At 44.8% G+C, this 25,436-nt stretch overlaps 1 protein-coding gene across 2 annotated transcripts in view; it reads left to right on the top strand.

Moving 5' to 3' along the window:
* The window catches only part of TANC2 (tetratricopeptide repeat, ankyrin repeat and coiled-coil containing 2), a 2,475,706-nt gene that overhangs the window by 2,224,552 nt on the left and 225,718 nt on the right, over positions 1 to 25,436 (top strand). For both annotated transcript variants that reach the window (XM_086923824.1, XM_086923825.1), the window contains 3 exons: positions 1,472 to 1,657; positions 2,643 to 2,736; positions 20,330 to 20,463. In XM_086923824.1, coding sequence (XP_086779950.1) covers positions 1,472 to 1,657; positions 2,643 to 2,736; positions 20,330 to 20,463 — 414 coding nt within the window. The remainder of the gene's footprint in view (positions 1 to 1,471; positions 1,658 to 2,642; positions 2,737 to 20,329; positions 20,464 to 25,436) is intronic.

The following is a 25,436-nucleotide window of genomic DNA, read 5'->3' as shown; positions in this document are numbered from 1 at the left end:
CAAACGCTATGCCTCCACACAACACACCCGAGTTCTCCTTGGCAATGGGTAAAAAGGACTTTCGAAAGTGGGAGAAAGTCGAATGTAGAATTCTCGCAGGCGTTAGGTCATTTATTCCAAGACTGTAAATTGCAGTTTCAGATCCCAGAAAATGAGACGCTGCTGTATTGGCAAATTGGAGACCTGGCACTTTAACCAGGTACCCTTATCACAGCCAAAGGAGGGCATACTTTCTTTGAGAAACTTGATTTCAAACACATGCAAAGCTCACAAGACAGCGAAATAAGGCTCAAGTTTTTCTACCAGGAAAGATGTAAAGAAGATGTAAAAATAGGCATATCAGATGAGAAACGGCAAACTCTATGGTCAGATATTCTCGGAATATTTAAAAACATCACCCAAAGAGAACCAGCCTATAAGTTCACGTATCAATAGTACATAAACCCAGAGGCTGTTCTTTAATATCTCTGATTGCTCCTTTAAATGTGGTAACTTCTTTTTGAACATGTAGCTGAGCGTGCATGTGTATACAAATGTATTTGAAATATGATCAGCCATAGTGAAGATGCAATGAAATATCCCATGCTTTTCGACCCATCAGTTTGTACATTCGGACTGCTAGCGGACATTGGTGTGAAGTATTGCTATTTCATGAATAGGCATTAATCTCACGTTGGGCACTGCAGGGTAAGCAGTCGCCGTACACAGGTAAATAATGAAGCACCACACATATTCCCTCGGTTTGTTAGAATTTGCCGCTTTAGCCATGGAGAAAATAACAAGCAACCTAAGCCAGTCAGGGTGTTTGGGTTCTTAGTACAGGCCTTCTTTGTGGCTCAGACTGAAACTGAGGTGTGGCCGATACCACGGAGGTAGATAGTGAACTCTGCGTGGGAGGATCATGCAATGCGCTGTCGGTGCTGCCTTGTTTCTGACAATAAAGGCTTCAGGGTCCTCCTTTGTGAGTGAAAGAGTTAGCCCTTATGAAGATCACAATTCCTTAAAGAATGAATAATGTTTACAGGCCTCTTTTTCTCAGGCTTTTCTCATGGATTTGTTTCTCTTCGTTTGGAGTTACACAAACCTCAGAGGGCAGGATTACAGTTAGTACAAAAGGTCTTTAAAAACCAGTCTGGCTTGTCTGTGAACAGCAGAGGGAAGGAGCAGGTTGTTGCTTCTGTGTGAAAGAAAACAGATATGAGAGCAGGTTTTCCTCTCTGTCTCGGATAGTTGAAACTACAGGCGGAGGAGCACCGCCGAAGGGAAGAGCGCTTTATCTCACAGGTCGCGCATTTCCATTTGGGATACATTAGTTGCATCGTTTGAACTGCTGTTGGGATGGGGAAGCAAGAATATGTGGAGCTCACTCTGTCTGTAGGTGTTGCTCTTTACAAAAAAAAACGAAGTTTTAGGTTTTTTGTAACTGCAGTTTTGGTTTTATCACTTGTTGATGTAGTTCTTTGTTCCCCAGGTGGATCATTTGGATAAGAACGGGCAGTGCGCGTTGGTGCACGCAGCTCTCCGAGGCCACCTGGAGGTGGTGAAGTTCCTGATTCAGTGTGACTGGAGCATGGCTGGCCAGCAGCAGGGGGTGTTTAAGAAGAGCCACGCCATCCAGCAGGCCTTGATCGCTGCAGCCAGCATGGGCTACACAGAGGTAAGCGGGCCCTCCTGGCTGGGAGTGCAGCGGGTATCATGGAACCACAGGCCCACCAGCTTCACATGATGGTTTCAAGTGGTGACCGCTGAAAAGACCTTTGCCATTTCAACTTTTTTGCATTTTAAGATCGGTTTATTCGGTACTGCAGGAGAATAATGCAACGTTTTATAATGGTACTGTTTATAATCTGGTAATCCGCATGACCAGGAGAGTATCTACATTCTTTCCTGTTGACATGTTCTGTAGCTGGCTAAAAACCATTACGATATTTTACATTTCTATTCCTGATTTCATGTGATTTGATGTGGAATTGTCTCCATTACGGAGTTTCTGTAACTGGGCGTGTCCTTGGTTGCTATTAAAACTGTCTCAAGTGTGTTTTCTTTGTAAGATTAACGCAGGTGGCCAGCCTTCTGTAGTTATAAGTAATTTAGAAATGTTAATGATAACAGTTATCATTTATTTAGCACACGTCGCAAAGTGAGTTATTGGGCTATCTAAATAATAGATGTTATTGTTATCAACCTCCATGATACAGCTATATCCACTTTGCAATGATGTAAGGAGGAGCCCGCTCTTTTGAGATTTCCCCTGTCACCTGCAGATCTCAAAGTTGTTTGCAACGGGCACTCGGACAGCTAAACTGTCTTCTCAGGTAGTGCTGTTTTTGGTCCTCCTGTGCTTGGGTAGTGACCGCAGTATGTGGAAGCGAATTAATTTTAGATGTGATAGATGCTTACTGGTAGACTTAAAACAAGTAAGAAATAACTAATATTAAGCATGTTTTTTTTTTAGAAACTATAGAAGTTGAAGGCAGCCCCATCCTGTATTTACTCAATGAATTTGTGTGGCAGGATCTCATTATTTTCTGCTATGTAGGCAGTGTTTTGTGCTGTACTCTACAATCAAATCTAGTTATTCTCCACCCAGTGGAGATGGTGCAGTGCGTGAGGAGAGTTCTAACGACCCGCCTCTCTTCCAGATTGTGTCTTACTTGCTCGATCTTCCAGAAAAAGACGAGGAAGAGGTGGAAAGAGCACAAATCAACAGCTTTGACAGCCTCTGGGGGGAGACAGGTAATCTTTGAGTCTCGTACTTTTATATATTTATATATACCATATGCACTTTCTTGTCTCGATGCACTTTTGAAAGGTTTAGATAAACAAGCGCAACATAAACCCTTATAAATAAATGTGTATTATTATTGTGTTCTAGCTCCGCGCTACACTTTCTTTACGAACAAAGCGTCAGGTTACGGATAGAAAGCTAAACCCCAAGAGCTGCATAAATGAAATGAGAGAAGATAAAAATCTCCCCGAAAACTCGAAAGAACTAAAAAAAAACAAAATGTGGTAATGAAAAAGGCAAGAAAAACAAGGAATAAATACGATTATTTTTTTGTCCTAAGATATGTGCTTTAGATTTTTCGGTCTTTATGTAAAAAGCTTGGAAATTAATACTCTCCTTTTGCACTCATGTGCCGTGTCTTATCAGATGCCATGCCAGCTCTCAGATTAATGTTAAATCGTGTGCTAAACAACTGGTAAATTAATAAAAATAAGTACAGTACGAAGGACAGGATTTCGAGGAGTGAAAAGAGGGTAAATTACAAGTCCTAGTGGAATTGAGTAAATACAGATTTTGGAATAATGCCTGTTTTTTTGCACAACATAAGACGGCAAAGAAGACTGCATAGAGGCAGTGGAAGGAAAAGTGTTGGGGGACCAAGCGGCCCACCAGTTTATATATTAAAGAGCCCTATTGGATCTTTGCAGGTGCTAAGTTGTAGGTAAGCCATTGGGACCAGTGTAGATGTACTTCAGGAATTAAAGAGGATTCCAAATCCTGTGGAGGAAGTGGCCAAAGGAGTAGCCAGAAAAATTAAAATACTCTTTCTTCAATCATAGATTCAATGTCATTGGGTGAACGGAGCAAATAAGCCCTACCCATCCTTGAAGAGTTCAGTTCATTCCTCCAATGGCCATCTATCTCTCCTGCCTTCAAGTCTTTCATCCAGCGATCAGTTTATCAATCCATCTTTTCACACTTCCCTCCATCTATCCATCTTTTCTGAACCATTCTATCTATTCAGCCTTTCATCATTCGTCTTTAACCATCCTTCTAACCGTACTTCCAACCATTCATCCATACATACAATATTTCAACCATTATTTCACCCTCCTTTATCAATCCATCCATGCACACATTCGCCTTTCAGCCCATGTTTCCATCTATCCACCCACTCGTTCAACCTTTCAATAATCCTTCCATTCTTTCTCCCATCCTGGCACATGTTCTTTTTCCATTACATCCATCCGTCCTTTCACGCTTGCACCCATCCTTTCATCTTTTTAGCCATCCTACTTATAACAGTTTCTTTTGTCTTCTTTTCCTACGTCCTTTCTTTCTCTCTTCCTTCCTGCTCTTTCTCTTTGTCTATCCCTCTCTTTTCATTTCTCTAGCTGGGCCTCCTTTACTGCGATTGGTTTTGTCTCCCTCTTCTGTGTTACGTTTTAGTGTCAACTCCACCCCCGCTAAATCGTGGCATTCACAGTGCAACTGGGACTGAGTGAGGATCCTTGTGGAACTCAGAATTTGAGTTGGTTTTTGTAGCTCACCTGTAGAGGTCAGGGGTCCTAGTCTTCCGTTACCTCGATGACTGGCTCCTGAAGTAGTCCTTCATTTCCAGACTACAGCAGACCTCCTGCACTCGCTGGGGTTCACTGTCCACATTCTAAAGTCACACCTGACTCCTTCTTAGATGCTCTTAGATGCTCCCTTTCGTTGGAGACATTATGCACATGATGCAATTCGCACCTACCATCCTGAGTGGAGAGTCCACGACATTCGGCTATGATCCTACATTATTAACCTCAGTCCTTGATTTAGGTGAGACTTGGTCTGAGAATACAGGGTCTGTTGGCCTCCTACATCCTGCTGGTGAAGTACTCTTGATGGCATATGTGGGCTCTGAAGTAGCAGTCGGTGCAGCATGGGAAGAATCTCTCTGACATAGTCCAGATTTCTAGGGAGGCTGCAGAAGATCTGTAGTAGTGATTACAAGACCGCGATTGGGTCAACGGCAGACCTCGCTCCCTTCCCCACTCAGAGCTGACAGTGGTGACGGATGCATTACTTCTGGGCTGAGGCAACCATCTGGGGCAGGTGGAGATCTGAGGCCTCTTGCCTCGGCGGAGACTCTGCTCCATAGAAGTCTTTTGGAGCTGAGGGCGATTCACTTGGCATTGAAGGCTGTCCTGCCTTCCATCAAAGGAAAGGTGGTCAAGGTGTTCATGGACAAAACTACAGCCATGTAGCACTACTACAAGCAGGGCGGATAGGGGTCGTTGACCCTGTTGCAGGAGGCTGTGGGCCTCTGGACATGGCTAGAATGTCAGGACATCTCTAAAATGTCAGGGTGGAAAAACTCAACCATCAATACCTCATGGCCATGGTTGCAATGGTTTCTTTCAGGACTGGAGAGGACCATTGCTAGATCTGTTCACTACCGCCGAGAACATGAAGTGTCAGCATTTCTGCGCACTGGAGTTTCCAACCCGGTTCTCGCTCAGAGACAAATTGTGGTTAAACTAGAATACTGAACTCCTACACACCTTTCAGCCGATACCTCTGCTCCCCTGAGTTCTCAGGAAGATCAGACCTGACCTGACCCAAGTTATCTTGGTGGCTCCAGATTGGGCAAGGATAGTATGCTATCCAATACTCCTGAGCATGTGCATCAGTCCTCCAATTAGACTACCCTTTCAGGATGATGTTTTGTCACAGCAACAAGGCAGGGTCCTGCACCCAAACCTGCTTGCACTCCAGCTTCATGCATGGAGATTTTTCAATTGAAGGTCTTTGACCTCCCTCCCGAGATCTGTGACATCATCTTGGCAGCCAGGCATCCAGCTACTCCTGCCATTGGGACAAGTTTGTATTGACCCACTTTCTGCACCCCTGTCTGAAGTGTTGTTGTTTGTTTTGTCCTAGGCCCGCAAGACCTTGTTCTTGGCACAGTCCAGCTGTATCTTTCGGCCATCTAATTTTTTTTTGTAGTTGCTGGATCAACCTTTGCCGTTCAAGTCACATGTTTCCTGAAACGTCTACAGCATATGTTTCATCGCACAATTTTTGTTATTCCCCAGTGGGACCTCAATTTGGTTCTGACATTTCTGATGTGTTCTCCAATTAAACCCATGCATGCCTGTCCTATCAGACTCGTGACAATAAAAACGTACTTCCAACCTCCGTATACCAGCTTCTTCCCAGACAAACTGGTTCTCCGAGCCTGTGCCTCCTTTTTGCGGAAAGTTGTGACACCCTTTCATGTAGGCAAAACCATCACATTGCGGATTTTCTTTGCTCCACTTCATCCTTTCAACGCTTTCACTTCCTGGACTCTTAAGAGGGCAGTGTCCTATATATACCTTACCAAGGAACATCGGGTGGAACATCAATTATTTGTAGGGTTCACTGGATCTAAAAAAAGAAAAGCAGTGCAGACATTGACCATCTACAAATGGATCGTACTCTGTATTAAGATCTGCTACGTATTTGCCAGGAAGCAACCCTCAGAAGGCTTGCAGGCTCACTCCACCCGAACCAAGACTGTGTCTACTGCATTAGTGCGCAGAGTTTCTGTCCTGAATATCTTTCAGGTTGCTTAGTGGGCATCTTTGTCCATGTTTACCAAACACTACTGCCTCATCAGTCAGGTCTTTCATGATGGGCATTTCACCCGTTCGGTCTTCAGGATTTTTGGTTTGAACCTGTTCACAGACCCACCTCCGGAGAGGTATTGCTTTGGAAGCTATTCTAAGGTAAGGAATCTGCAGCTAGAAGTATCTATCAGATGAACAAGTTGCTTAGCTTTCGTAACTCCTTAATCTGATAAAGACTCCATCTAGCTTCAGATTCCTTACTGAGCCTTTCATCCTCCCTGTTCTGTGCCCTGGATTTTTCCACCTAAAAAAGATTATTGTAGGTCCATAGAATCTGCACAGCTGTCATTAACCTTCTGGTGTAGCTCCATGCTTCTGGCTTAGAAACAGTCATAAACCAAATTTAGCATGCTGGGGTGGCACCTATATAGGCACTGTACATACATGTCACTTCTAGCACGGACGACGCCTATGTTGCCAATGCAGAGCCATTCAGTGCCTGCCACCCACCGCTGCGCATGGAAACTGCTCAAGATTTTCCAGGCGCAGTCGGACGCCTGTGGAATATTCTATGGTAAGGAAAGGTAAGAAATATGTGAGAACTCACAAATGTTTCCATCCTTGGTGCCCCAGACATAGCAGGTGCACCACCAACGGTGTACCAACAGTTTTGGGGAACTGTCAGAAGTGCAGTAGCCAGCCAGAAGAACCCCCATGTGATTACCTAAATGTTCTCCTTTTGTCTGCTTGAGGGTCAAATTACTGACCCTCGGAGAGGTTTTGACAGTTTTAGGCACTCCTCCAGCTTGGGCTTTTGCCGAAAAGATTGCTAGGTGTATGAACACCTGTTCGTGGTTCATAAGGCTGCACTGCAACATGTTAAAAGTAGGACAAGGGTTCATGCATTCCATTTACTTGAATTTGAAATTATTGATTGACAATGACCAAATTAACAGTGAAATCTTTACCTGTTTTATTGAGGGTTATGGATATGCTTTATCAACATTGACAAAGTTACAAAATTAAGATCAATGTAAGATGGTACCATCCTTAGTGAATTTTTATGGTGTTCCATTGGTTTATCATTACATATTTCTGCTTTTAATAATGTGGTGACACCCTCACAAAGGCCGTAGGCCTGCCTTTTGACAACTACATCAAATTGTATTATGTCTAGTATATGTGGGGGAATTGTGGTTATAGGGTTCAAGGCTCTCTAGGGGTGTTAACTGTTCAAAGGGTGTCACCATATGTATTTCCACCTGCTATTCATGTATATGTTTGTATGTGCTTAATATAGAGTAGTCTGTATGTGATGAACAAGTTACTTAACTTCTGTAATGCTCTTTTTGGTAGAGACTATCCAGCCACAGATTCCTCACCTTTTGAATATTCCCTAGTTGTCAGACTGAATCTGGAAAGTTTTGAGCAGTACCTCTGCACACCCGTTAGGTTGTGCCATGAGGGTCCGCACTGACACAGTTCCGCTCTGGAAATGGCTTCCAGGGTCTATTAAGGCACCACTCCCAGATGCTGATGTCAGCTGATTTTGAGGCTGTCTCTTCCCCCTGATGCAGAGCCCGAACAACAAATTGGTTTTGACCAGTGTTCAGATTCCTAGATTTGAGATCTTATTAATACATAGAAACCAATCACAGAAAGGGTTAATGTTATTGCCATTTATAGAGCACACTGTTACCCAGTGGGTGTCCTGGCGCTTAAAGATTGGTGTCCAGACCGAAGCTCAACCGAGCAGGAGTGGACCAGGTTTACAAGGATTGCAACAGCCAGGTTTTTACTGCTTTCCTAAATTCCAGATGGTTAGAAATGTGCCTAATAGGCTGTGGCAACTCATTCATGCTTTAGAAGCTCCAAGCATAAAGCGTCTGCCTCCCCAGTTAGCTCTTCTAACCAGGGGAACCTGGACCAATTTTGCTTCCGATGATCGCAAAGCTCTCCTCTGCACATACCAGTAAAAGTGTTGTCTAAGATATTGAGGGCTCAGCCCATGAAGAGATTTATGAACTATGCATAGAGCCTTAAAACAGACCCGCTTTTTGACGGGCAGCCAGTGAAGCTTCTTTAGTTCCACTGAGATTGATGCAAATTTGGGTGTTTTAGTCAATAGTCTGGCTGACGCGTTCTGCAGGAGCTGAAGTTTTCTTAAAAGGCCCCCTTGTATGTTCAAATACAGGCCCTTGCAATAGTCCAGTTTTGACATGACTAGATCCGTAACAATGGTTTTCCGACTGGCCAAAGGGAGAAGAGGGAGGATTTTTTTGCAGGACCTTATAATAAAGGAGGCAGAAGAAACCACAGCATTAACCTGGTCCTTAAGACAAAGTTTATTATCTATATAAACTACCAGATTTTTTACCTTTGACACTGGTTGAGGAAGAGGACCCGATTCTGCCGGCCACCAACTAGCTGAGCAGAAGTTTGCATTGTTGCCGAAGAGGATCACCTCCGTCTTACTTGAGTTGAGTTTTAAACAATTTTGATTCATCCACCCACCTACGGCTGATAAGCAGTCCTGAAAACGGGAAGCTGTATCGTGTGGCTTGTCAGGAAGCAGCGACACCACAATTTGTGTGTCATCTGCGTATGACGTCAAACTGAACCCAAACGATTCGATCAGAGGTGCCAATTGAGCCACATATACATTGAATAAAGTCGGACTGATCGAGGATCCTTGAGGGACCCCACAGGGTAGCGAGAAGGGTTTGGATGTATAAATCCCCAAGGCCACCATCTGAACCCTATCGGAGAGAAAGGATTTAAGCAGCCTCCAGGCTGCCCCTTCTACTCCGATCTCATGCAGCCTGTCCATCAGACGCCTGTGATGGACCGTATCAAAGGCCGCAGGGAGATCCAACATTATCAATGCAGCATGTCCTCCCTGATCTATACTAACTCTAATCTCATCCGTGGATTTCAAAAGGGCAGATTCCGTACTGTGCCCACCCCGAAACCCGTATTGCGTGGGATTGAGGCTATGCGAGGCTTCTAGGAAAGCACTGAGTTGTGTGTTCATGACTTTTTCAACTATTTTTGCCGGTACCAGAAGTCTGGAGATAGGTCTAAAATTATTACAATCCTTTGGATCTAAATTCTGCTTCTTCAAAAGAGGCAATATGGAGGCATTTTTCCAGATCTTAGGGAAATAGCCTACCTCGAACATTGAATTGAATGTAGATGTTAAATAGGAGGCCACAGGTTGCGCCGCTAATTTAAGGGTGGATAAAGGAAATGGATCCAAAGGAGAGCCAGAGTTAGCCGACATGATCCTTTTGGAGGTTTCAAGAACTGAAACTGGAAGGAATTTATGAAGTATAATGTTATCATGAGCTAGTGAGGAGATATAGGAACTAACAGAAGGCTGGTGCTTAGTTGTAGCACTTTCCAGCGAAACAAAGATGGTATTCACTTTGTTATAAAAAAAATCTGCAATGTCGTCACTCAGCTTTTGGCTAGCCTCTATAAGAGGGGGGGCATGATAGGCCAATTTGGTTACAGTTTTAAATAATTCCCTTGTCGAGTTTTTAGCCTCCTTGATCTGAACTGCAAAATATTCTTGTTTAGTTTTGTCTAGTAGAAGTTTGTATTTTGCCAGGGTCTGCTTATATTTTGCTTGGGCTGAAGCCGAATAATCCTGTCTCCACACTCTTTCCGATCTTTTACAGACCGATTTTATGTCCCTGAGCTCTTGGGAATACCACGGGCCGAGGGACGCAGTCTAGTAAAGTGTCTGAGTTTATATGGAGCTAGACTGTCCCCAGCAGAAATCAGCCAGTTGTTATAATTTAAAGTTGCCTGGTCCAGATCTAAGGACTGTTCAGGTACAGAGGAGGACAAAAGTTCCACCAGGTTTTGCAGAATGAGGTCTTCACAGCTGGTGTCTTCATATCCCTATTAGGTACCACTACATTGAACAGTACCACCTTAATGATACGACCAAACAATAGGGAGCATATTCACAAACTCAAGCTTGGAGTTGTTACAAAAAATACCATCCAGCAGATGACCCGCTTTATGCGTAGCCACCCTAACCTTCTGATTAAGGCCTACACTATTCATAAAATCCAATAAACCACAGGTATCAGGATCATCCACCTTTTCCAGATGAAAGTTAAGATCACCTAACAGAGTATACAAATCAGAACACAGTTTGCTTTCAAGCAAGCTGCAAACTTGAGACATGAATCTATTTCTTGGACCTGGTGGCCTATAATTCAGAGTCCCTTTAAAAGAATGCTGATGCAAAAGCTGGAAACAGAATTCAAGTGCTTCACAGTTTTCCCAGGTAGAATTAGCAAAGGACGCACTGATCAATCTAGGGTAGATAATTGCTAGACCGCCCCCCCTTTTATGGAACATGTTTAGTGTGTGCACTAAATAATTAGGATGAACCGCTTTTACCAGGTCTGGGCCAGAAGCTTGATCGGTCCAGGACTCTGTAATAAAAGCAATACTAATGAGTTCATCCTCAATTAAGGTGGCGCATTCAGTGCTATGCTTTACTAAAGATGTAGCGTTTAATAAGGCACATTTAAACAGCTTGGTATCCCCCGGCGTATGACCTCTAGAGTTGTTAGCCAGTTCTGCCCTCTGTGAAAAAGGATTTCTGGTAGGCGGGTTTTACAGCCGTGACATACCAGCCCGCTGTGTTGGACCTCTAAGCTAAGGATAATGAAGGTGCAGTTCGGTTGTGGAGTACATGAGTTAAGACTGAGGAGCTTACCGCTCGAATAAGACTCCAGCCTAACCATTTCTCCAGCCTAAGAACAGGGGAACTGGCGCTATGCGTGGGTGAGGCGCAGATGGGCTTGCCTTTACGCGGCTTCGGCGCGCATGCGGTGTGCCCGCTGAGCACGTTCGCGCCAGTTCTATGTTTTATGTGCAATTAGAGAGCGCGACTAGCGCGCTAACCTGGCCTCCTCCCAAGATGGTGGGCGCCGGTAAGAATTCCCAGCCCCTCGGCGAGTCCTGCACTGAGCCCTGACAGAAGCTCCCAATGACAGGTGAGGTACCGATTTTAAAAGCGAGGTTAACCCCAAACAATGCACAAACCCATTAAATAGCAGCAATAGTAGCAGCAAGTGATTTTATCTAAAAACACAGTAAAATTAAAAACAGGACAAAGAATTCAGTTCATGCAGTGGTCTCTCCCGGCTGAGCCTCAGGAGGACTACAATCTAGGGTGAGGAATGTGTGGCTAGGTAGTCTCTACCAGACTTAGCGTTACAGAGGGTAAGTGCCTTGTTCTTCTGATAGAGACTTTTAGCCCCAGATACTTCACCTTTTGAATAGATGTCAAAGCATTAGCAGATGTAGCACTTTCAAAATGTGTGGATCGATTCCTAGATAGCTGCCTAACAAATGTTCAGGACAGGAACTCAGTGGCAGCAGCTTTGGCCCTGGCAGAATGAGCAAGCAAAACTTCCAGAGGCTGTTTTTTTTTGCTATTTGGGTAGCAGATCAAATTAGCTCAATCCAGCAGGAAATAGTTCTCTTCTGCACAACCTTGTCTTTTTTCACTCAACAGAACCTCACAAAGCGCTGATTGATCAGCTGGTGTTCTTTGGTATGTTCTGTGTAAAAGCTCAGTTCTCTCTTGGGTTCCAAGCAATAGAGTCTCTCCTCCTTTGAGGGGTGAGTGAGACGGAGCATAGTATGCTGGCAAGGTAATGTTTTGACCAATGTGGAACGGCGTTGCAACTTTAGGCAAGAAAGATGCCTGTGCTCACAAAACCATCTTGTCTGGGAAGGTGTGGTTTACCCTAGGTTGAGAAAGAGAGCTGGAATCTCACTCAGACTCCACACCAATGTTATGGCAAGGAGGAACACTGTCTTCATTGTAAGAATCCATAAAGAGCACCTGTGAATCCGCTCCAAGAGAGGGCATATCAGAAAGATGAGACTAAGTTAAGGTCCCACTGTGTCATGACAAAGTGAAAGGGAGGAAACAAATGTAAATCTTTTCAAAAAGTGAGTAACAAATGTAGACTGATACAATGACGGCTGATATGGCAACTGCAAAAGAACAGAAAGAGATGAATGGTACCCTTAAACTGCATCCAGAGCAAAGCCCTGACAGGCCAGAACAAACAAAAGATCAGAAAATGTTGCCTGCAGAGGGTCTGTCTGCTGAGTACTGCATCAAGCCACAAATTTGTCCTAAAGACAGGTGTCTTTGTCAAGGGCCAACTGACTGCCAAGATGACATTATCCACCTCCAAAGGAAGGGTGAAGGTTTTCAGCTGTCACCGCTCAGTTTCCAAACATGAAGGTTGAAATTGCAAAGCCTCGTCAGGCCACCTCATCCTGTGTGTTGCAGTACCACATGGCGGCGGTGTTGTCCGTAAGCACTTGTACTATCCTTCCCTTGATGAATTAAAAGGCAGCTTTCTATGCCAAGAGTATGGCTCTCCGCTCCAGAAGATTGATATGGAGATTGGACTCTCCGGAAGACAACATAAGATGTCTCTGATCTCAAAATCTCCCAGACGGCCACCCCAACCCAGAAGCAATGCATTGGTCACCGCTGCCTGTTCTGGGTGAAGAAGATCTTTTGCAGTTTCCTTCAAAATCTGAACATGGTCAGAGAGTTTCCTTGATGGTGGAGCCATTGAGACTTTTTATCCCACTGAAGAGCTTGCATATGCCTCCTGGCATGCTTGGCCAGCAGGTTGCAGCTGTCGGTCCCAGCAGCCTCAGAGTTGACCTCCCTGAGATCCAGGACCCAGGCTAAAAGATTGTGATTGAAGCCTAAAAGTCTTGGACTTCCTTTCTTGGGTGAAAGGCACAAAACCGGACTGTGTCCAGAATGGCTCTATGATGGGGAACTTCTGAGAAGGAGTCAGTTGTGACTTTAACACTTCGATACTGAACCCCAAAGATAATAGGAGGTCTGCTGTCATCTGCAGGTGGTTGACAACTCCCTGGTGTTTGTCTGCCTTTAAATGCCAGCCAGCGAAGTATGGGGAAGACTTGAACCCCCAATCTCCGTGTGCTGCTACCACCACCATCACTATCGTGAACAACCGAGGGACACTGGTTAGACTGTATGGGACCATAGGGAACTGTAAACGCTCCTAACCCACTTTCAACTTCAAGTAGCACCAATGGACCTGCAGGACGAGTATATGGAAATAGACGTGGGCAGCCCAAGACATGGGACTGCATGAGCATATGAATTTTTACCACCAGAGGAAGTTGTTAAGAGGGCGCAGGTCTAAAATGGGATGGAAGTCTCCATCCTTCTCGAATACCCAAAAGTTGCGGTAATAACAGCCACACCCTACTAAAAGTGCACACCCTCTCAATATCCCCTTGTGCTCAGGGGGAGCCTGCTGGTGGTATTTCAGGTGGAGAACCTCTTGACTCCCTGATGCCCAAAGGCACGCCAGAGGGAATGGGCAAGGATCCAAAGAGCCATAGCATGGCCCCTCAGATTTTTTCGATCTGTTTCGGATAGACAGATGGCCCCAGAAAGTCGGGTTGTGCCATAACATGTTGTGGGATAGGCTCCGAAATCAAACTACTTCGGGAGCAACATCGAGATATATGGTGCCACCACTGTGCCTTCTCAGGAAAGTGGGAGTGGTGGGAATGGTCCAAATCCCGCTTGGATTTCTTGTGTATTTTCCCTTCCACGACTTTGATTGAGTGAAGACCGACCCCTAGAATGACTCTTGTAACTTCTGGATCTCGAGATGGACCAGGACCATACTATTGACTTGGACCAGTCTCATCATGAAGTCTTCAGGTGCTTGGCAATGTAGTGTTTCACATTGCTGTCGAGTATAGTCTTTGGGTTCATGTGCAGTCACTGCAGGCCTTAGAGTCGTGACTCAATCCCAGGCACCACAAGAATATCTGATGGGGATCTGTCACATACATTTGTTTGTGACAGTCCTTACAGGGCTCAAAACATGTCATTTTAGGAGGTGGCATTTCCCTTGCACACTGAAGCTAGAATTTTAAATCGAGGTAAGGGTCTCAAAGAGACAAGAGGAAGCCCTGTATATGTGACTGGTGGCGCGGAAAGAATAGAATAGACATTAGTGCACGGGGTGGCACCTATATGGGTCCTGCACATCATTTCTAGAGTGGAATAATATCAGTTTACAGCAGCAGGGCACTTCCTGGTGCATAGAGGTACTGCTTAAAAGTTTCCTGATTTGGTCTGACGCCTGGGAAATATTAAACGGTAAGGAATCTGCGGCTAGACGTCTGTATCAGAAAAAGTACTTTTCCTTTTTAATTAATAGCACAGACTGGATACTGATTTATCAGGTGTGTGTTGCATGCCTGTGGGTTGGGGTACTAGCCCATACTTACCTCCCCTTGGACTGCTCTACTTTGCTACCTCGAGAAAGCCAAGTGCTATTACCGGGTACTTGATTCCTAGAAGAAGGTTGCAGACTTATTACTTGAGAAGGAATCATATCCTGCACAACTAATAACTCGTATGTTACACCCATAAGCCACAAAAAATGGGAAATTCCTCAGGTTCAAAGTGGCTGTCGCCATTATCTGTTCTGTGTGTTCCCATATGGCCTCACATCAGCTGCTGTGTATTTAATAAAAAGGTACTTATTTGCAACTTCACCAGTTGCAGCTCATCTTGGTATTTAGATCACCAAGGGTATCTGTACTTGCGTGACTGATTAATCAAAGGTCCGTCTGTCCATTCCACAGTAAGCTCAGAGCCTGTACCAAGCTCTTCTGCAAGTTAGGACTCACTTTAAAAAAGGACAAGTCTTCCAGGCAACCAACATGAAGAATTTAGTTTATCCAGTATTGGGGTATCTTTCATAGATTCACATGCCTGAATCATTCCCCTCTCCCTTTTTAGGAAAGAATCCTAAATACTTTATGAAACAGACATCCCCCGTCTGGAAAATCCATTGTACGGTAGGATGTTTTGTATCATTAATTTGTGTTAATTTTTGCTTTTTTCACTAAGCTTAGGTCAAGCTTTATTGCAGTAGTGTTCAAGAGGTCCTGACGAAAGCCGGGTAGGCTTAAACTTCCCACAATGGCTGAAACATGTTGACCAAATACCATCCTTAACAGACAGTTATTATTTCAAACTGTCTCACACTCATTTTAATCTTGACACCATGATTTTCCCTAATAAACTTTTCCTTAAATCATGGTAGCCAATTTTACATCTCACTTTTTGATTCTTTTCTCACTGTAATTTAATATCCCACACCATCTCAAACTGTTTTGATTTTTGGTACGATCCATCACTGGTGGTTCCTTGGGTTTGGAGAAGCACATAATTCCAACAGGTGTGTGGCTCCTTAATCGGACCATCTTTGGTTCTATCCCAGATGATGAAGCTCTGCCATATGGGTGGGCTGATGGGATTCATTTCCTTTTTGTTGTACACACCTTACAGGTAGACACAGAGTCTGTCACATTTTTCTTTTCTTTGCCCCCATTAGTTGTACAGACCATTGACAGTCCTTTTTGTATTGTTATACTGTGAATAAGGGGTTTGTCTGTCCTTTGGTCTTTAAATAATTTTCCCCTTAAACCCTCCACCAACCTTGTTTTTGAGGAACATGTCAAATATCTGCACAATACCCTGGCAGACAAACTAAGCAGATCCTTGTCGGATTGCCACAAGTGGGAGCTGGACAACACGCAATTGATCAAGGTGTTTCAGACTTGGGGCAAACCAACGTTGGATTTATTTGCGACCCACCAGAACAAGAAATGCCGGTATTACGCCACCAGATACCCTCAACAGGGGTCAAGAGGGAATGCCCTGTCTATGCGATGGTCAGAGATCTATGCTTACGCCTTTTCTCCGATCCTGCTGATTCCACGAGTGTTGTGCAAGATGATATTGGAGAGCTGCCGTCTCCTTCTAATTGCTCCTAGATGGCCTCGTCAATATTGGTTACATGAGCTCATGTTGCTGTCACAGGAGCCTCCGATCAAACTTCTACCGGCTCCAACACTACTGTCACACAACGGGGGTCAGATTCTTCACCCAGACCCTTAATCTCTGAAATTTCACGCATGGCTTCTAACTTCTTAGAATTTCAACACCTACAAATTCCTCAAGACTGCCGGGATATCTTGAAGAAAGCACGTCTCAAATGGAAGCGTTTCTGTTCCTGGTGTACTTCAAACGCTTTACACCCTATCGAAGCTGAAACGGAGAAAATTCTGCCTCATCTTTTACATTTGGCTCGCTCTGGTCTTTCATTCTCGTCCATAAAGGTCCATTTAGCGGCTTTATCCAGGTTCAGGAAAGTGGCTGACACTCCATCACTATGCTCTTCGTCACTGGTAAAACAATTCATGAGGGGTCTTTTCCGGACTTATCCTCCAATTGAACCTTCACCACCGGAATGGGAACTCAACACGGTCCTCTCACAGCTGATGAAGCACCCGTTCGAACCGATCCACAAAGCCGACCTCAAATTCTTGACATGGAAGGTCGCCCTTCTTTTAGCCCTAACTTCTGCAAGGAGAATAGGAGAAATTCAGGCTTTCACTATCAAAGAACCTTTCTTACATTTTTCTCAAGAGTAGGTCACTCTCCGATCAAATCTAACTTTCATACCCAAAGTGCCTTCTCAGTTCCATCTGAATGAACCAGTGAAATTGCGGGTTTTCTTCCCGAATCCTACAACCCCGGCGGAAAGAACACTACATTCTTCGGACATTAAACGATGTTTAAAGTTTTATCTTCAAAAAACTTCAGAAAGTCAGTTCAGCTATTCGTGGCTTATGGCCAAACTACACTGGGGAAAGCGGTCATTAAAGCCACAATTTCCAGATGGATAGCCTCTGCGATCCATTTCTGCCATGTTAAAGCTAACCGACCACTACAAAGGACTGTACGGTCTCACTCTACAAGAGCTGTAGCAGCATCTACAGCATTGTTTGCAGGAGTAATGCTAGAAAACATTTGCCGTGCTGCGACATGGAAGAATGTCCACACGTGTACAAGACACTACTGCCTGCAATCAGCAAATCAAGAGGATGCGGCAGTTGGCCAAGCGGTTTCACGTCACCTGTTTCCATAAGAACATATTCAGGTAACAATGTTTGGTTCATTTTATAATGTGTGTATACTATTCAGTATTTTTATTGATATAAAAGAATGGCATATTTAACAGATTACTTGTTTATGTTATGCTAATATTCTTTTCCTGTGGAGTACTAGATGACTACTCTTTTGAATTTAGACATGATTTTATTAGTAGATCATTTACTTTGCAATTGTTGGTTGTTAAATATAAGTTTATGGGGGTGCACCACAATAAGTCTCCCACCATCCGCAACTGACTTTTGCCTGGCTTACTGCTTGCTATTCTGATTCAGGCATTTGAATCTATGAAAGATACCCCAATACTGGATAAGAAAACAAGTAATTTACCTGTAACTTCAGTTTATCCAGTATTGGTATCTTTCATAGATTCACATGCACCCACCCTCCTCTCCGGAGAGTCAGTTATCTAAGTTTGGGATACTCATTCCCACTTGTGCTACGAAAATCTGAGGAGAACTGGCTCTGCAGAGAGGGTTCTAGAGGGTGCTGTAAGCTGATTGGTTGATGCAAAGACTTTGGTCTTTTTAGCATAATGAGGTAGATAGGCTACTACAATCTAGGCCTCATGCCTTCTCATAGGGCCTACTACTGTAATTTACTTTTGGCACTGCTTTTTTATATACCGTGGGACTCCTGCCTCGGTGACGGGGAATGATTCAGGCATGTGAATCTATGAAGGATACCAATACTGGATAACTAAAGTTACAGGTAAGTAACTTGTTTTCTTCTGGGTGCTCTAATGGAAACAAGCAAGATCAAAGTATATCCTTTGTAGGATAGACCAATTACTTTCAGCGCATTAGCAAAACAACTTCAAAAGTAAGTCTAAGTAAAAGTACGCTTGCTGAAACATCTTCTCTGCAGAATGCCTTTTCTGTATATACCTAATCTTATGTTGTTAATTGTGAATGTGCCTGATTCCATAGTAAGTTTACAAGCAATGGTCCCAGGGACCAGGTGCTTTTTACCAGTGTGTGATGTCACAGCCAGAATGAAAGAGGTGATTCTATGGTGGATGTGTGCAAAATATAGAGCAATATGTCTATCATTGCTCCTGCGATCTCATACACTCACATACGCACCCTGTCCCCTACCTGAATGGAAGCTCACCCAAATATACTCTGTTAATTCTGTGATACGTTCTACACTAGTGCTAGACATATGAGGTGAGTTGGCCTCTGGAAGAGATGAGGCTGAAGGCACATATTTTACATGCAGCCTATCTGAATGTGTTTTTCTTGTACTGTCATGATTTACAGTTACAACCTGACTTTGTATGAGTACCAATAACTCAGTTGCTCTCACACAAGTTTTACAAATGGTGTAAATATGGTTTTGTGGTGGCAGCTAAGGTTCTTTACAATTAAGTGCTAATTTATGTGTAGGTCGCAGAATTCTGGTGGAAGAGTTCACGGCAGAAAAAAGAGTTACAAAGAAAACCAAACAGTAAAGGAAAGAATTTTATGTCTCTTTCTCAAGATAATCAGGACCCCACACCTATCCTACAAGGGCAACAATGTGAAAACATGACATGGCAAACCATTTGAAAGCAACATTGGTAATTCAAGAATAGTCCAATACTGAGTAAATCATTACTCCATTATTGTGCAGCACATATGGACATGGCAAATGTAATCCTTTTTCCTTTGAGGCAGCTTTTGCTGTTTCATTTGACTTTTGGTTTTCCAGAAATATTTGTACATAGTACACATACAGAGATCGGCTTCTCGTCAGCAGGCTTCAACCACTGGTCTGTTGATAAGTCACTCACATTTTTGTTCACCCTATACAGCATACATAATGGGGCAATGTATCTTATTTATAACAATTTTAAATTCTTAAATACTATATAAACATAGGACACTAGTTACTGTGGTGTCCTTTTCCATCTCCTTTTTATAGTTGCAATTATAAAGTGTTTACAAGACATTATTACTGCCTGAAATGTGAGTGCTTGATATTTATTCTTGTCTCCTTTACTAGTAAAATGCAAGGCAGCATAAGTTGTGAAAGAGCCATCTGCGAATGTTGTAAACATATATATTTTATTACAAATATATGGTGGCCACATTTAGGTGGTGCCATATTTTCTTTTTCTTTTGGCTTTATAACCTTGCAATAAGAAATAAAAAAAGTAATTGTTGCAATTCGTTTGTTGATGCCAGACCTTCTATATTATCTACAATTAATAGAAACAAAAACAACAGTGCTCTTTGCCCGTTTACAAATAGGGAATTAGAAATTTCACAGTGGATTCACAAATGCATGGAAAGAATACGTAAAAGTGTACAATAGGATTACTATACTTATAAATGATATTGTGAATCGGCGCCAATATACTTAAACATTAAAAAAAATTCTTGTAAAAATTGACAAAAGTTGAGCATTGTCCAGTTTACTCAGCAGTTAGCTTTATTTTCCACCTTCTTATCTGATGCAGGGGCAAATGGTCACCGATGCAGGCATGACAACAGTTAGTAACTCTTCTAATGTGCAATATAAACTGATGTTCTGTTGATGCCTTAATCCTCCTGTGATGGGAACTGAAGATGGGAAATGGAAAGACAATTTTGTGAATGACTTACTCTTACGGAAGATGGGTCCCTACCAACTCCCCTACTGCCGCTCCTGGGAGTTATGCAGACTGATAAACTTGCTTCGGCAAACATGTGGCTTGTGGGTGGTTTCATGGATCAGTAACACTTGCTTGAATACATATCATTGTGATATTTATGTTAAGGTTGGACATAACATATATAACAAGTTTCCTTGTGACAAAGGTCATCAAAGTTAGTCAAGCACTGTTCTTTATTGCCCATGCATATGTTCTTACTTGCATCCTAATTTTCTCTTATTTGTTATATTTTCCCTTTATTTTTACTTCATGTTCTTACTCCTTGTTTGTATCTCTCTTCTTCCCAGCTTTAACAGCTGCAGCTGGGCGAGGGAAGTTGGAGGTATGCCGACTACTTTTGGAGCAAGGAGCCGCTGTTGCCCAGCCAAACCGTCGTGGCGTAGTTCCTCTCTTCAGCGCAGTTCGTCAGGGTCACTGGCAGGTGAGGAGATTAACATTGGCCTCTTCTCCGCATCTTTTTTCAGATTAGTAAAATATTCGTATCCAGTATTGGGGTGTCTTTCATAGATTCACATGCCGGAATCATTCTCCGTCGTCGGAGTTGGAGTCCCACGGTACATAAGAAAGCAATTACTGATGGATACATCTGCCAGTGGATTCCTCACCTTGTGAATATCCCCCTGCATCAGCAACATTCGGAAATTCTTTTGTAGCTCCACGCCGACGTGGACGACGTCACAGATGAAAGGCATCGCGCGCGGCTCCGCTGACTTCACCGACCCCATAATAGGCCTACGTCGGCGTGATGACATCAGTTCCCTTTTTTCCGCATCGTCGACGCTAACGGTTTTCGAGGGATCCTCCATAGCCTTTATAGTAACTTTTTTGCTATTTCTTGGTTTTTGTGTTTATTGTATCGCTGTCTCCTGTCGAGATGTCCTCGAAGAAGACCGGATGCAAGCTGTGTGGTGAATGCGGTAAAATGATGTCAAGATCCGCATGAAGAATGCGTTTGGTGCCTGAGCTCGGACCATGATGTCCAAGGCTGTTCATCCTGTAAGAAGATGAATCCAAAGGCCCTTCGTGAGAGAGAGGCGAAACTCCTGGTTGCCAAGTTGAAAGGTTAAAAGGACAAGAAGGCCTCGAGATCGCGCTCGAGGCTGTGGAAGTCGTGGTAGAGGTCGCCCTCGAAGTCATCATCTTGGCACGCTTCCAGGTCAGCTAAGAAGAAGCACAAGAAGAGGAAGCACGGATCTCAACACCATTCGGGTAGAGATTCGGATTCGATACCGAAGTCGCCTAGTAGAAGTTATCGTAGAGAATATGTATCTCCTTCTCCGGAGGTTCTGGATCCGGAAGGTGAGGCCTCTCCAGTGGAGTCGCCGGAACTTTCACCGGCTGCGGTGTCGAATCCCTCTCCGGCGCCATCTCGAACTCCAACTCGAGAAGAGGAAGAGGCTCCTGTGCCTGAGAGTTCGACGATTCCGGCATGCCAACCCGAGGAAGAAGTCGACAAAAATCCGGTGCCTTCTCGAGAGCAACCTGTGGGTTCATACCCTCCCTTTCCAGTACTGGGTCAAGACCCTACACAGTATTTAAATGCTATGTATGGTGTCTTCTCTGAGAGCTATGTACCCCTCTGGAGCACCTGTTGGTCGCATGGGTCCGATGGCTTTTATTCTGGGAGTCCCCCAGACGTATGCTCCTGCGCCTTTCATGCCATTTATGCCGGCTCCGACACCGCCATGGCATTTCTCGGCCCCGGGAGGTCATCGACGCCGATTCATTCATCTCCGGCGCCGTTATCTGTTCGACCTCGAGAACAGCGGCCATGTCCTCCGGCTCCGAGCTCGACGCCGCCTCCGGATCCGTCGGAGTCGATTCCGAATCTGCCAACGCCGTTCCCGAAGGAGAGGTCAAGGCGTGAGGCACAGCGTCTTCTGGAGGAGCAAAGGTACAGGGAAGCCGAAATGGAAGAGGGTGAGCTACAGGAATCTGAGGATTTCTTTGATTTATACTCCGCCCACTGCGGAGTATAAATCTAATATTTTGACTGAAGTCCTCCACTCCCCATCTTCTGTAGTAGAGCCCATGCTTCCTTTCAATGAGGCTTTGACAGAACCAATCATGGAGGTATGGAGTAGACCTCTTACGGCTCCTGCAGTTTCTAAAGCTGTTGCAAGAAGGTATAGGTTGGCTCCTGGAGACCCGGACTTTTTATCTTCGCATCCTTTGCCGGAGAGCTTGGTGGTGCAGGCAGCCTGCTCTAAGAAATCTGCAGGTGCTTTCCCTCAGGTGCCTGGGGATAAGGAATCTAAGAAACAAGATCAGGCAGCAAAGAAGGTCTTTTCCTCAGCGAGCATGGCTTTTAAGTCAACAAATGCCACATGCCTCTTGGGGCATTACAACCATGCCTTGATGGACTCTGTGAAACAGTTGGCCCCTAAAATTCCAGAGGAGGGCAGACATTTTTTTAATGAGGTGATTGTTGACACTCAAGCTGATGCTCGGCAAGTTATCCAGAGTGGTTTGGACACTGTTGAGTCGGTGGCGAGAGTCATGGGATCTTCAATTGCCACCAGAAGAGCGGCATGGTTGAAGACTTCAGAATTCTCTGTGGATATCCAGGCTGCTTTAATGGATTTGCCCTTTAATGGCTCGGGCCTTTTTGGAAAAAAGGCTGATGCTGCGTTGGAGAGATTCAAAGTCAGTAGGGCAACAGCTAGGTCTTTGGGTCTGCAGTCTAGAGGAACTGAGAGCAAAAGATATAGTGGATTCGGAAGGTCCTCCTTTCGCATCTATAAGCAGTCTCAACAGCAGCAACAACAGCAAAATCCGCTGTATAAATCATACAGGGGCAGACAAAAAGCTCGTCCTCTGGGACGTCAAGCTTCCTCCTCCTCTTCCTCTTCCCACCCCCCACCAACTTCAGCAAAGCAGCCCTAGATCTGCCATTCTGGATCATGTGGGTTCTGTGGGGGGTCGGCTTACCTATTTTCTTTGAATCTCGTGGAGAATGGGTATGCTCTTCCCTTTCGGGAGTTCCCTCCAAATTACCCTCCTTGTCAAGGGTTTTGCTCAGAAGACAACCTGCTGCTTCTGCAGGAGGAAGTCCTGGTGTTACTAAGAAAAGGTGCGATAGAGGTGGTTCCGGAGCAGGAAAGGGGTCAGGGATGCTACTCCCGATATTTCCTGATTCCCAAGAAGGATGGCAGACTTCGTCCAATCCTGGACCTCAGGATCTTAAACCTCTTTCTGCAGCAGGAGATGTTGAAGATGCACACCCTTGTGCAGGATTTTCAAGCGCTGCTGGAAGAAGACTGGATGGTGTCGATCGACTTGCAGGAGGCGTATTTTTGACATCCCCATCCTGAATTCGCACAGGAAGTATCTCCGTTTTATTGGGAAGAGGCTGTAACCCCTGGAATAGGGAGCAAATCACCAGTAAAAAACCTCCAGTCGAGGCTATGATGGACACAGGCAAGATGGCGGTCTGGCCGTAGACCGCACAGCAGCGTCCTGACTGAGCTCCGTGGAATACCTGGAATAGGGAGCAAATCACCAGTAAAAAACCTCCAGCCGAGGCTATGATGAAAAAGCTGTACTAGGGGGATAAACCTCAAGACTGGGGATTGCAGCGGCAGAAATGAGATGACCCTATCTACCTTTTCAACTGGATAAACTATACACAGACTCTTCCACTGCCACGCTTACTGAGAGAGAAGAGGAGGGGGTGGAACAAAAAGCCGGCAAGAGAAAACAATATGAGCTCACCCGATATCGTCACGCAACCTTCCCTCTATGATTGTGGCTTGCCGGCGGCTGGCTCAGCGGTTTGCAGAGAGTTGGTCATACTACTTGGTTGGGCTGTTTCTAGAATCGCACCGACAGTCTTTCAGCGGCAGCGGAAGCGGCAACATTGGCGTAGTGACCCCGCGGAGCTCAGGGCGGAGCTGAATGCGGAATTTTCCTCGGCGTTTTGCAGCAACTCACCGGAGCCGAGCAAGGTCAGCTTCGACTGCTCCGACGGGAAATCTGATATAAACAGCCTGTACTTACGGCTGGGGGGAGCAGTGGTGGATCTATTGAATTTAGCTGACTTAGCACCGTTTGAAGGCTTCACCAACTTGAAGGTAGCTGTGGATATGCCGTTTAAGTCAGCCTCGGCAGCTGCAGCAAGAGCAAGACTTGCAAAAGCAGCAAGAGCACTCCGTGAGGCGGAGCTTGAAGAGCAACAGCTGCAGCAGTCTGGGGAAGGCAGTGAAAGTGGCGGGGCGTCCAGTGCTCCTACAATTAGTGCCAAGACGAGGAAGCAGACCCAGAAGACACCTACCTGCTTACCACGGCAAGAGTTTTTAGCGACAAAGCGGAAGGATAAACAGCACTCATGAAGTGGCGAGCCCCGGTAACACGGTTATGGACCTACTCAGGAGAAAGAAAGGGGCTCCAGGGAATGCAGGGAATGCAGAAGATACTCCAGTACACTCTCCGAGTACGGGGGCAGCCCTCGAGGTGTCACTGTCCCCGCAGCATCTAGAGAAAAGTGCCCCTTCCCTTACACAAGCTACACCGGTGGAGAGTCCGGTGGAGAATCTGACTGTAAGTACTTTAAGCATTACTACTGGTGTTGCTGGTGTTAACATTAATGGCCATGTAGGTCCTAGTACAGTTCCAATCGCCACTTCAAACGTTATTATCACCTCTCCAGACACACAAGATGATACAATTTCAAAATTCTCAATGTCGTTCTCAGGGACTGGTGAGAACATAATGGGGGTAGTGGATGATACTTTGCCCCAAGATAATCAAGCAGTTCAAAGTTCCTCACTACCTACGAAGGACTTAGCAGGGGGCCCTTCCATAATGATTGCGATGGATGAAATGCCCTTGGGGGGGGGGGGGCCTATTCTAACTCATGGCCATGTAAATGCTGACCCTCAACCGTTGATTGGCAGTAATGATGGGAACAGGAGAGCACCCATAACTCAGGGATCTCTGCCTAAAGATCCAACATGTTCTTCCCTTCCTGAGGCCGAAAAAGAAGGGAATGTGTTCTACTCTTTTTCTGATGAAACGGGAGCAGAGGCGGAGACTGAGGACGGAGAGTCGGACAAAGTGAACACCAGTATAGAGTATGATGATGACGACCTGGAATATGATGAAGATGGCGAATCCCTTCTTTTTACATCTTCATCTTCAACGGATGGGAGTATAGAGGAGGAGGCACAAATAAATACAATTAAATCCAAACCTAAGCCCCTGTCCAGGACTAAACAACGAGGCCCCTGTAGCACAGATTTGTCTAACCAATATGTGCTCCCCCCCCCTACCGCGGTAGAAACCATTCTACAGGCCATCGCAGCCCATAGGGAACAGACGGAGGAGGACAGTAATCGATCTCGGCTGGCTCTACGCAAGATTCAAGGGGTGGTTAAGAAACTGACCAAAACTTGT

The sequence above is a fragment of the Lissotriton vulgaris genome, chromosome 5 (genome assembly GCF_964263255.1).
Source record: "Lissotriton vulgaris chromosome 5, aLisVul1.2, whole genome shotgun sequence".
NCBI classification, from domain to species: domain Eukaryota; kingdom Metazoa; phylum Chordata; class Amphibia; order Caudata; family Salamandridae; genus Lissotriton; species Lissotriton vulgaris.
The sequence above is the reverse complement of the archived record's forward strand: the minus strand, read 5'-3'. Positions and strand labels throughout refer to the sequence as shown.